Here is a 12,936-nt window from a genome sequence, read left to right as displayed (position 1 = left end):
GATGAATGAGAATGATTATAACTTTGGACTGTGAGTAGAACGAAGTTTACAACTGGTTAAAATATCTTCGAGTGTTAGTTAGGTAAGAGGGAATGAATGCATAAGCATCCGCTCAGCTCCATCATCACTTATATACCTATACCGTTCTCATACCCGTAGAGCCAAGCTGCGTCAGCTCAGATAGGCAAAGAATGTTTGGAGCATTCTAGTCACTCTCTGGCGTCCACTGTTGACCGCAAAGTCAGAGAAATAACAAACGAACAAATGCTAAACGGCCGCCGCCGGATTGAGGAATGAGGGAACCAAATAATAACAAACAAACCACCAAGTCACAGATCACACGAGATCAACGCCACGTGGGGGGAGGGGCGGAAGCTTAATTCTGCTTTAGGGCAAAAACGAATTTTACAAAATCATGATGATGTAAAAATGGGCGCCCCCCACATACCTTTTTACCTTTCGAGTGAGATCTGATAAGACTTGTTGAGGAAGAATCATGCTCACACTCGTAGCGGGCACCGATGACAGTCGGTGCCCATCAATATGAAGCTTGCGTCGTTGAGATGCTTTCAGCTTAGACACTTGCAAGGCTTGGCCTTCGGGCACGGGGTATGATTGTATATAGTCAGCTCATCGAAGGCATCATTTACTGAATACTCTAGATGGTACATACACACATATTGCTCCCAGCGCGGGCTGATGTTGTCATCCGAACATTAGCATACGACTGTACATACAACTAGAAGCTTAATAATCCTTTTCCGATATGTTCCCAAAATTCTACGGTATCAACCTAAATCAATAAGACATATTTGCCTAATTTGTTCATCACCTGATCCCAAGGTTGTTTACCCTGTCCCGAATCTATCAATCTCCATTGCTCGTTTAGTAGTTCGCGCTGCGAGAAGTATACATACAAATCAATTTACAGTAGACAGAAGTGCAAGTTAAAACACTCACAGCTACTTCAAGATCTTCACAATAATCATCACTTAACGCATTGCACAACTCAACCACCTTTTGTCTTTTCGCTGGAAGGGAGAAAACTCCAGCGATGAGCAATGGCCATATCAACATCACGGACATCCTCATTGCTGATGCTTCAGAGATAAGCTCTAAGATATGATCAATCGATTTGACTATCCGAGGTGTCGAAGCGGGCTGTTCCAGGATCTGAGTACGATTCAAGAATGTCAGTTCCTTACAAGGGGAATAGTTGGATGGGCAAGGGAATTGAGCTCACATCTGCCAGTATGAACACTACTGCCATGTACTTGTAAATGTAATCTCCGCACTGATCACAGCCATCAGCAAAGAGAACAACGACAAGATTCTTAGCTCAAGGATTGCACCCACAGTCACTCTGACATGTTGAGGTAGAGCATTCAAACTATTACCCCAAATGTCCAATTCCAATAACAAACAATGACTTTCTCTCTCAAAATGTTGTCCTACATCCCACATCTCTTCGGAATCGCCTTTGAGGCTTAGGCCCAATCGACGTTTCTGCGAGTCAAGCACCGTAATCTATAGATGAAAGGGTCATGCATCAGCTTCAGTGTATTTTCGAGGTCACAGTACGAGCAAGGTCAAGTGGATCAATACAACTTCACCAAGCTGGCATGACTCACCCTAGCGACTAGATCCACCATAGCTCTTGAGATACCAAACGACCTTTCTACCGATTCCCATTCCCACCTAGTCTGGGAGGTCTCGACACTGTCAAACCACCATGAATCGTAATTACCCAACATCGACGGTTCCTTTCCCGTGATGAACGAGGCTAAATATGGAATCGTCACCATCAGTATACACATCGTTTTATCTCTCTAGGTGAGATTGAAGTTGACTTACCAAATACATCATGAGTAGCTAGATTCTCTAGTAAGTATCTTCTAGTAAAAGTATATTCCGATCCTTGAAGCATTACTTGAGGTCCACCTTTCTTGGTTATGAGATTAAGTGCGAATTCCAGGTTATCTCGCCATGTGGGATCTGCGCTTATTACCTGTGCATATGGATGCGAAATATTAGTACACAAGATTAGATATTCGATACTGCTTGCGAATCTCCGTGAAGACATTTTCCTTGAATGGAATTCACTGACATCTCGTATACACAATAAAGTACAAGCCGCCAATATGCTGTCCACTATAGTTCAAGGCATGTTAGCCCTACGAAATTTACGGACAGGACAACATGGATGTACAGGGAAAAGTACAATGTGTCAATGTGCCCATGACTCACCTTGATCAGGAGATCTTTCACTACTAGCAGCCAGTGTGATATTACTCAACGCAGCTTTCTTGAATTTCCCACTTATCTCTTTCAACTTCCCTCTCATCCTCTCCCATTGGCCTTTCCCCAGCATTACAGCTAGCTCGGTGTTCTTCAATGAAGACCCAGTCTCATGTATGAAATGGGCTATTCCAGTTGACAGCATCGACATCCTTATCGCAGCCGACGCAGCAGAGTTGGTATCTAGGAGTTTCACCGGTGTACATAGTGCCAGTAAGGGGTTCGGACCTATATTCCCCATGGTGATGAGGATTCGAGAAGCGGTATTGCAATAGTGGTGGAATAGCATTCGAGCAGTTGGTGAAGGGAATGCGTTAGATAAGACGTCGATCACCCCCGCTGTGAGAGTGTTATTGGATAAATTACGATGTCGATGAGATGGACCGAATTCGAACAGTGCTTCGTCAAGTGCGTATGCTCTGGTATGGGAGTGACAGAGAAGTCGTTAGCATTAGCACTGATGTCCGTACAGCATACTTACCGAACATGGCCTGGATTACGGTAGAAGATGGGGGATGTAGAGATTCCGCACTCACTGTAGGATACTCTCGACCATCTGTAATCTAGGATGTAACATCTGCATCTGGGGCGTTAAACTTCTCTTCCCATCGTCACTCTGAGAGCCACCACTGCCATTACCGTTATTTCCATTGTTGTTCACTTTGATCAACCTTCTATTCAATAAGAGTGATTTACTGAAATTTTCAAAATGCGGTAACGTATGTTGGGGTTGTTGCTGTTGCTGCTGGTAATTCTGATGTTGACTATGGGATTGGGATTGGCCTTGGCCTTGATAATGAGTAGAACTCCTCGGAGCTGATATACCACCATCACCTGTATTTGGATTATTCTGATAATCTTGTTGAGGTCTTGTCAGGTCGTTGGTGAAGATCGTTGCATTGCTGGGAGACGTGTTGAAGATGTTATTTTGGGCTGAAGAAGATGGACCATTCGCTTGAGGCGGAGGAGGAGGAGCAATGGGTTGAGAAGGTGGTGTGATATGTGGGAAGGGGATGAAATCGTTCAGGAATGAGAAATCTGGTGTTGAGGTCTGCAAATGGTAGTCATCAGTAACATTTCTACACGCGATGGAAATAAAAGGTATTGAGTGAACATGATGAGGAACAGGTTCAGTATACTGTCAAATACTCACAAGGTTCAATATATCCATAGGACTCGGTCCACCCAGTCTACTATGATCAGTAGGGGACGGATCAATTTTACTCCCATCATCACCTATCAGACTCATACTCTTAGGTGATCTACCATTACCATATCCATCAACATTTTGTGTTTGTGAATGTTGTCTCCTTGGACTTATGATCTCTCCACCTTCCCCTAATCTTGTGGAACTTGATTCTCCCCTTGTTTGAGTATGAAACTCATCATCCCTTCTAACCCTCTTTTGGCCTGTGGTCATACCCATACCATCCGATTCATCTTCCTCCTGCCTCACACTCGTACTTCTCCTTCCACCTCTCGAATTAGATTTGGATCCAGCCACCGAAGTAGATTTACGTTTCTTGTTTTCGGCTGAGGGTGGTGGGTACTCGCATTTCCTCTGAGAGGCTACGCACCGTAGACATGCTGGGATGGTCTCATCGCATTTCACTTTATGAGATCGACATGATAGACAGCCAGTGGTAGAGCGGGTGTATCTCACTTTTTGTTTGGATGATGGGTCGGATATCTATTTGACGATATCAAGTATTAATTAGGCTACCGCACGATACTATAAGATCCAATTCGAAAGAGTACACTCACAACTTGATCAATTATACTTCTAGCTCTGTTGGCATCTACTATCTTCCCTATATCCAAGTCGTCTCTCATGAGTATCTTCTCACTAGCTGTATACGACCCACTCACTAGCCTGACGAGATATCTCTGCGTAATCGAGATGTAAAGACATCCTTTAATCCAATTCTTGTCTCCACTTCCTTTGCATCCGAACAGAGCGATATTAGCCAAATGACACGGTGATGGAGCTCGATGTATATGGTCGGAGTGCACTATGCTGTGATATGTATCTATCAGCAGGATTGCTGTTATTGTTATTGTCATTGTTGTGTGGAGGGTTTTTCAGTGACTCGAGATGAGGACTGAAGTGACCAGTTGGTTGGTGATCCGGTTTAACGGGACCGAGCAGTCAATTTTCTGTTTTTCACATCCTTATCTCTGCCTCATGCGACCCTCTACATCCGATATACTCAAACGAATCAACACAGTGAGCATGTCTTCATGCCTGGACTATGCTATCCCGCTCTCATCCCCATCTGCAAGGACCTATAACATGTACATACGACATATAACATGACATGAGATAATTATCATAAAAGTAAATAATGCCCTTGTTCTCATTGCTTGGTGTGTATATAAAAGTTGATTAGCTTGGTTGATGTGATTCTATTTATACAACGTATATCTCAAACGGTCATATGTGCGCTCGGCATAACCTCTTTCTCTGCATTCAGACAGCCGATGTACCAGGTCCATTCCCATGACCTCTCCTATTTCCTCTCTTCCTCTCTCTGTCTTTATCTTTATCCTTTTCATTATTATCCTGATCGTTCGCGCCCAGATTATTCCCCATACTTCTCCTCTTGGCTGATCTTCCCGATCTATTCGGCGGGGTCTGAATAGCCACAGGAACAGCAGTAACAGATGTATTAGTCGATGAAGGGGGTATGGGTATAACCTGATCTATCTCCATTGAATCTATCATCGGTCGTTTAGTGCCCGTTGGATAATTCTGTGCGGGTCCTTCATCTGAGGCATTAGTATTATTGGTGAAAGAGACGAAGGGTACGCCGGCAGAAGGTAAAGTCGGATTGAATGTTGTACTGGGTACGTGACCGGATGATGTTCCACTTCCACTTGCATTGAGGTTGAGTTGAGAGTACCGACTAGGGAGATTCTTGGATGGTTTAGGTAAAGCGCTGAAGTTGGATCGATGGTGATTATTCGAAGGTGATGCCATAGGTGAAGAAGACATCACGCCCCCTGGGGTAGGCTGATATCCTGCAACTGAAGGAGAGTCGAGTGTGTTGGTACTGGGAGTAGTAGTATTGGAAGTTGAGGGTAAAGGTTGGACGTTTCTCGAGGTACTTGCGATGGGTTGACTGTCTGCTTTGGAGGTGGTGGAAGGTTGCGAGGGGATAGGTGCAGAAGCCGGTCGATTGATAGGGTTTAGATGAGAATTCCGAGGTATGGCTGTAGGTCGTTTCGTGATGGGTGCAGGTACAGGTAGATCATCTGTGTCTTCTGCTGCGAATGCCGAAATTGCCGCCTAATGAGAAGGATGAAAGGAGAGTTAGCAAATTTCGGTAGCACTTCGAGGACGTGACAACATTGCAGCTGGTCAATGATAATCCAGTCGGATCAATGTACTCACCTGCCTAGCATCCGCCCAATCCATCAACCTGGATAAAGTCTGTTCTGCATCCTGCCCTGCGCCTATCGAAGACTGTACAGTCGAAAGGACATCGGCTCTGATGGAAGGACAAGGTCAGCTGGGCCAAAATGAGATGAATCGATAAAAGGAAAGATCAATCGAGAGCTTGTACTTACAGAGCAGCTGAATATCCAACATTGTAGGCTTGCTACAACCATCGTATTGCGTGAGCCAGCACCACGAAAGGGGCCTGGGGAGATGGAGGCAGAAAGGAAGATGGGGAATGCTGAGACATGATGGAAACATACCTTGGTATATCCTAATGAACTCTTATACAAATTCGTTATACTCAGAGCGGCGGCTACGACGCAGACAAAGCACTCATCAGCCTTTCAAGTTCTAAAGATAGCATCCACCGTGACATCCACCCTGGCGACCAAATGGAGGGGTGGCAACATCCTCCCTCCTTCCATTCGGTCTAATCCGTGTTGAGTCAAGAGATAACTCGACTCACCTCTGAACTTATCTCCCATATCCCTCTCGGCATCTGCCAGTCCCGGTGGCAGTGTTGATCCCAGCGTAGATAGATCCATGGTATGTCGTGGTGATGTATGTACAGGCAACAAGAAGGAGAAGGAGGTGAATGATGGGATAAAAGGGAGAGTGAATAGGGAGATGTTGATTGTGATGGTATCGTTCAGTAACAGTAACTTTACGGGTGAGGACTCAAAGGTTTAAAGGTTTGATGCAAGCGGTTAACCGGGAGGAGCATTTACGTTTACATCCACATCCACCCTCTGTCATTAGAGGACGTGTTGTTTGGCCTGTATCAATCCATCTGCATAATATAACATGATGCGTGTCTTTTTCATCATCAGATACATATCATAGAAATCGTAATATATCGTACATGAATATATCAGTACAAAAGCGAATGATATCCAACCAAAATCCCAAAATTGATAATCTTCTCTTAACTTGACTTCGGTGTTAACACCCACGATGTAGAATACATAACATATCGTGTTTTTCTCGATCATACAGACATCAAACAACCAGATACAATCTCGTCAAAACATGTATCACCTATCGCCTTCTTCGCAGGGGATTACGTTCATCGCTCTCACCATCACCGTGTATTCCTTCGAAGAGATCCCTCCAATAATGATCAAAATCCGGCGACTGTGTCCCACTGTCTAATCTGGGTAATGGTCTACCAGACTGTCTACCTGAGGCAGACCCGGACGAAGCAGGACGCTCGAGGCTGAAGTGGAATCTGTGATCCATTATACCCGGATGTTCATCAAGCCAATGATTGATCCGGAATGCCCTAAGCGTTTGAGTCAGCATCCTTCGTTGAAGTTCAAGTGGGGACGTGAGAGTACTCACAGATCCCCGGGTAATCTTCTTTCCCTTCGTTCAGATGAATCCTCAAGAACAGGCAAGAGGTTTGGTCGGTGGAAGCTGTTGAAAACCGAATCCATATGCGCCAACATATCAGATACGTGAGGTATAGGGAACTCTGCTCGAGGCATTCTCGTCCCGGAGGGTGTCCTCTCTACAACGGCGATACCTGGAGCTGAAGGTCGGAGAAGTGAAGGTGGGATTATACCTTCTGGTGAATACTCTTTGTGGATTCGCCAGCACCTAATTACCAACGATAAGGCAAATGTCAACTGTCATTCGGCACCAATGGACACCCAATGGGAGGACTCTTTCACTCACTCTTCTCTTTCCTTGAATTCTGCTAGACCGTCCCATTCACCTTCAGTAGAAATCTTGTTATCGATCCATTTTCGGATAAGGTTTTCGAGTGTTCGAGCAGGAGTCAAAGGGTTTGTTTGATCAACAGGTTCTCGGCACGTTGGACAATTGACACGATCTCCAGTCGAAGCCTTTATCGAAATCACATCAGCTAACTCCCTTCTATTAACCGCCCAGTCAATTCTCGAACAGACTCACCCTCGTTTGGATCCATTGCACACCACATCCACCACAGAGCGAATGTCCACACGGAGTGACTTGATGAGGACCGACCCTACGATAACAATGTCAAAGGTGACGCCATATACATCGTATCTTGCATCGGACTCACAATATACTCATACAGATCGGACAAGTCATCTCTTCTTCTAGATCATCTTCAAATTGGGTATCTCGACTTGCAACCGGAGCTATAGGAGGGGGAGGAGCGGACCTGAGATGGGTTGAAGTAGCAGGTCTTTGCTCTCTATGTGGCGTCGCTCCGGGTACGCTAGGTCTCATCGTTGATTGAGGTGGATCAGGTCTAGTGGGACGTTGCTGAGGGGTTGTTAGGTGAGTGCTCCTGCCTTGAGTTGGTACACTAGCTCTCGGTACCGCTGGTCTAAGTCTTGTCGTGGGAGCGGCGGCCGGTTCTGAAGTGGATGATTGTCTCGTAGGTCGAGATGTTCCAGATTGAGCCCGAGTGGATGGGACTGGCGGATCAGGTGCAGATGTAGCACCCTGTACTCGTCCAGTCGACATCGACGGTCCACTCTCATCATTCTCTCTGATCTGTCTATGTCTCCTTCTTTGAGGTACCTGTACTTCATCATCTTGCGTAGGGGGGCTAGAAGATCTTCTATCCTCCACATCCCCAACTCTAGACCTACTACCCAAAATTCCAAAATGAGGTTTCCTACTATCAGCGAAAACCCTTTGTCTGAAATATTCCCTTTCCTGTCTTTGTGCATGAGGTCGATAGACATATTCGAACTCCTCTGTATCGGGTCTAGGCGAGTCGGCTCTACCTCCGTTAACGTACCATCCTGGAGCAGAAGCGTCGATGGGTCTCCGTTCATAGCCGTAATCTTCGTCTGGGCTTCTAGGGTGTCTTGGAGGAGGGCGGGGTGGAAGTGGATTGACTCGACGTCCACCAAACATCTTGGAAGTGGAGGAGGAAGGTCGTGGGACTGGCTCGGAAGCTTGCTGTGTCTGAGTGCGGGAGGAAGATTGGTCTGTTTCGGGTCGAGGAGTATAACGAATAGGTTTAGGAGGAAGAGCTGGAGGATTGCCGAGTGTTGATGTGGTCGTTGAGGGCTGTTCGATCCTTATAGTAGTATGATTCGACCCAGCTCGATGCTTAGATCTCCTGGATCTTGAGGTCGGTAATGATATGATTCCTCGAGGAGATTCCGCTCTAGCTTGATTCTCGTCCCTCCCCTCGGAGGGGATCGCTAGTGGTCTATAAGGACCGTTGGGTGTGGTCTTGGGTCTGTATGCAAGATACGTGGGACAGGGTGTGAGTGTGTTGGGACAGGTAAGAGTGGGAGGAACGGGAGGATAGTATATCCCACTTGCAGGTGGGATGCATAAATGAGGGGGTGGTTGCATGATCAAAACAGAGGTTGATGGGTAAAAGAAATGACTGATCGCTCAGAAGGTGATCCAATTATGAGTCGTGTTTTCGTGTGTATGTGTGTGAGTACACACAAAGCAATATGGTGAGTGGCGAGAATAAAGGAAGCGAGTTTACGATTGATGGTAATGGTGATGGTAATGAATTTTTATACGATGATAGAAAGGGTATTGACCGATGATGTAGGATATGGCTCAAGAGGTTTGAATGGATCCTTTCAAGGAAGGATACAACAGGATAGATTTGAACGCATTAGAGTGGATATGCTGGACCGATGCATCGGGATTGGAATATTTGAATTTTAGGTTGACGAAAAGAAGGTTGGATGTGAGGAGTGGCAAATGTGGCATCATCACATCTTGAGGACTTCCCATACACAGCAAATCATATTCTACATGATTGAGTCAGTCAGCCTAAGAATTCTGATGATGAAGTACTCCATACGATTATCGTTGACTTATAGTTCAGCTCCATTGACTCCCGAATGGACCGTATCCCACTCCGTCGACCGCGTGCAAAACTCGGCATAGCGAGTGCGAACAAAAAATGGAGATCCAGCCGACTGACCAAATAAACCTTTATGATGACATCAGCTATCTGATATAGTTATTTGTTCAGCGCGGTTTGTCTGTAGTCCTTCTTTTCAACGAAGACAAATACTTTTAAGATATATTATCGTTTTGTCAAAATAGGCGAGAATCGTTGCCATTAAGCGCTCGGTACATGCCCTAGACCAATGTAACAGATCATAATCCAAATAGTTCCAAACGGCCATCACAGAAATGACGCAGTTCCAATACATGACTAGTGGGGAAGTGACCCACATGAATGGAAAGAAGAATAAACATCTCTCTGTAAGATATAAGATGGGGAAATAATGAAAGGATACCAAAAATGACGAGCTTGAATTTCGAGCAGTAAGCGGTGAGAGATACCAAATGTTTGATGGATATTCGGAATTTTCCACAAGAGGATGACACATCTATTGATCTTCTCGCTACCATTACTACTATTGATGTGGATATATAAAATGTGAACGAAAAAATAAAGGGGTAAAATTGGAAAGAGGGGGATCATCATACCCCTTTACATATATTTATTCTTTTGCCACTTGAAGATACTCTGTACCTCTCCTCGTATCTTATCAACTGCTCTGTCATCTTAAAGCAAATAGTCACAACACAACACGATGCCGGAGACACAACGACAACATTACGAAACTTCACCTGATCGTATGGTTGGTAGATATTCAGCTATAAATGGGGGATCGAAACCGCCGAATTTCTTGCAAAAATTGTACGAGTGAGTCGCTTGCGATATCTTTTGCCACCCTGCTAAAGTCCAGCTGTGAGTTGATGTGTAGGGATATATATGGCTTATCTCTGATCATTCGCGTTAGCTTCCTTTCGCTCGGACCTCACCCTTGTCCCGATATCATCTATTGGGCATCAGACTCGAAGCAATTGGTCATTGCTCAACCAGATAGAGTAAGTGCCACTTTACAGGTATTTCATACTCGAGTTCCATTTGTTGACTTGTATTTCGTGGCTTCCAATGATACTGTAGCTCGCCAAAGAAGTCTTACCAAAATTATTCAAACATGACAAGATAGCTTCCTTCGGACGTCAGCTGAATGTGAGTGAACCAATCCTTGCATTTTGGCTGTCATTATTCGGCCGATCAATCTGACAGAGGCTTGTGTCTGATCGTCGTCTCTCAGATATATGGCTTCTCTCGTCTTTTCCCAGGAAGGCAATTCAAGGACTCCCAAGGGAATATATCAGATGCGAGTGTCTGGGCTCGTGAGTGTCCTACGTGTATATGAATATAAACTTAGATCTGACTTTCTTTCCTTTCGTGCATTGCTCAGACCCCACACTCAATCGGTTATCATCCCCTTCCGAGCTTCTTTCGATCAAACGACGTGCTCCACCCAAATTAATCCGTACTCGACGACTAGCTAACGGTGAGATAATTAGGACGAAAGCTGGTCCAGGTGTGATTGAAAAAGCCCGTCAGATCAAAGAGGCAATGAACATTTCCAAGAATCGAGAAAGGTCTTCCTCATCTTCACTTTGGAATAAACAAAGTCAAACTCAACCTCAATCTCGAGCTCATACTGATCATGGTGCGAATACCAACACGACTGATCAATCGAGTATGAATATTGACCATTACGGGGTGAAAAGGAATAACACGTATTATTTATCTGACATTGCAGAATATTCTGAAAATGGCACAACCACTACCAGCATTAGTACAAACGATGATGGTCTTCAAAATTCTGTCAATACTACCACAACCAATGCAAGTGGATCAATCTGGCCTCATGTCAATCTAGACGCTTCATCAATCCAATCACCAGCCAGAGAAACCAGTTCATTGCATTCACAGAAACCTTTACCTAAACCATTATTGATACTAGGTGAAAGACCATATTCTTCATGTCCAGCTTCGATCCATACTTCTCCAACTCATCGTCATACTTCATTACCTTTTAATTCAACTTATAGTCCTAGTCAGTTCAATACATTGACATCGTCAATCAACTCAACCTTGAATCCAGGAACTGGACTGGGATTCGGATCTGGACCTGGTCTATTGATGAAGACTTACAAGCCTGATTTGACGATTGATACGAATGCTGCTGCAAATTATGGATATACCAATTCGCCGTTGAATATCAATGAAGCTCATGATCAACTGCAATTATCTCAAATTCAACCTTCTGCTCTGATGCCTAATCTACCACCTAGGATAGCTGCGCCCGCTGCACCAATTCCACCTCACTTACTTCAAAATCGTACCAAACAAACTCAAAGTCGGACTGAAGGTCAAGATGGCATCCTATCACCAGATTCTCATAACAACGTCATGAGTGGATATGGATTCACACCATATATCAATCCCCATAATAACAGTTCTAACTTTCAACTATCATCAAGTTGGGATAAAATCCAAATCCCAAACTCTATATACACAGGGTCCAAGACATGTCAACCTCAACTTATGGTCAAACCGATGATCATGGGCAATGGAAACGGGACGATCGATCCAAGGTGGGTAAGCCCAGTGGGCAGTGAATGGTCTACACCAAGTATTACGAGGGTATCATCACCTTCAAATCTATCTTTATCATTATCTTTCAATGGGGGGTTGGGTAGTAGGAATGATTCGATTGACACTTCCAGTCCAATCCAACCGGGTCTTAAAGAAGATAAAGAAGAACATGGTGATGCTGGACTACAAAACGACGAAGGAAAATCGATTCCTCCTTTTATATGGTATAATCCAGCTCATCTATCAACATTGACTTCTTCCCTTGAAACGAATATCAATCATGCTGACTTGAACAAGGACCACAACCATGTGAATGTTATTCAAGGTTCGACGAGTACCAACTTTACTGATATGACTCACTCGTTCGATACTCACACCAATAACAATAACAGACCATTCATCTCAAGTCCGCTAGCTCCATTGATGAACCCTGCTCTACCTCAAGTACAAGGTCATCACCAAAATCAATCGTGTTCTGCGTCGGGTAATAGTATAAAGTGGTTTGAATGACATCGCTTCTACTCGTCAAGGTGAGAAAGCGCCGTATGGTGTGGTGAAGAAGGTGAAACATTTGCTTAACTGAAATATTGCTTATCTTCACCTTCTTTCTGTTCTGCTCCGTTAATAACATATTGATTTGTTCGTTCATTTCATTCTGACATCCCTTCCGATATACTCCGAATCGCTCCTCTGTATCATATAAATTGAGCTGTATAAAAAACCTACCTCGATCACTTGTAGTACTGACCGATCCTATCTATGTGTGTATGTATGTACAGATGAATCCGGAAGCTGATCTTCGCAC

The 12,936-nt window shown here is 44.5% G+C and overlaps 4 protein-coding genes across 4 annotated transcripts; 1 reads left to right on the top strand and 3 right to left on the bottom strand.

Moving 5' to 3' along the window:
- Positions 1–793: 793 nt before the first annotated feature.
- Positions 794–4,210, bottom strand: I203_107437 (uncharacterized protein; the record flags this gene model as incomplete). Its single annotated transcript, XM_019145519.1, has 12 exons — positions 794–898; positions 961–1,173; positions 1,244–1,294; positions 1,357–1,527; positions 1,632–1,783; positions 1,855–2,008; positions 2,108–2,151; positions 2,248–2,717; positions 2,835–3,349; positions 3,452–3,988; positions 4,063–4,109; positions 4,168–4,210. 12 exons carry the CDS (start codon positions 4,208–4,210, stop codon positions 794–796), a joined length of 2,502 nt encoding a protein of 833 aa, XP_019005338.1.
- Positions 4,211–4,768: 558 nt separating this feature from the next.
- I203_107436 (uncharacterized protein) lies at positions 4,769–6,285 on the bottom strand (the record flags this gene model as incomplete). Its single annotated transcript, XM_019145518.1, has 5 exons — positions 4,769–5,587; positions 5,693–5,789; positions 5,869–5,900; positions 6,001–6,053; positions 6,207–6,285. The coding sequence occupies 5 exons, from the start codon at positions 6,283–6,285 to the stop codon at positions 4,769–4,771; spliced, it is 1,080 nt and encodes a 359-aa protein (XP_019005337.1).
- A 493-nt stretch (positions 6,286–6,778) lies between these two features.
- I203_107435 (uncharacterized protein) lies at positions 6,779–9,046 on the bottom strand (the record flags this gene model as incomplete). Its single annotated transcript, XM_019145517.1, has 5 exons — positions 6,779–7,022; positions 7,082–7,339; positions 7,418–7,587; positions 7,655–7,730; positions 7,788–9,046. 5 exons carry the CDS (start codon positions 9,044–9,046, stop codon positions 6,779–6,781), a joined length of 2,007 nt encoding a protein of 668 aa, XP_019005336.1.
- A 1,214-nt stretch (positions 9,047–10,260) lies between these two features.
- Positions 10,261–12,641, top strand: I203_107434 (uncharacterized protein; the record flags this gene model as incomplete). The annotated part of the gene is made up of 5 exons (XM_019145516.1): positions 10,261–10,373; positions 10,471–10,558; positions 10,638–10,706; positions 10,792–10,873; positions 10,942–12,641. 5 exons carry the CDS (start codon positions 10,261–10,263, stop codon positions 12,639–12,641), a joined length of 2,052 nt encoding a protein of 683 aa, XP_019005335.1.
- Between the last annotated feature and the right edge of the window lie 295 nt (positions 12,642–12,936).

The sequence above is a fragment of the Kwoniella mangroviensis genome, chromosome 2 (assembly GCF_000507465.2).
Source record: "Kwoniella mangroviensis CBS 8507 chromosome 2, whole genome shotgun sequence".
NCBI lineage: Eukaryota > Fungi > Basidiomycota > Tremellomycetes > Tremellales > Cryptococcaceae > Kwoniella > Kwoniella mangrovensis.
The sequence above is the reverse complement of the archived record's forward strand: the minus strand, read 5'-3'. Positions and strand labels throughout refer to the sequence as shown.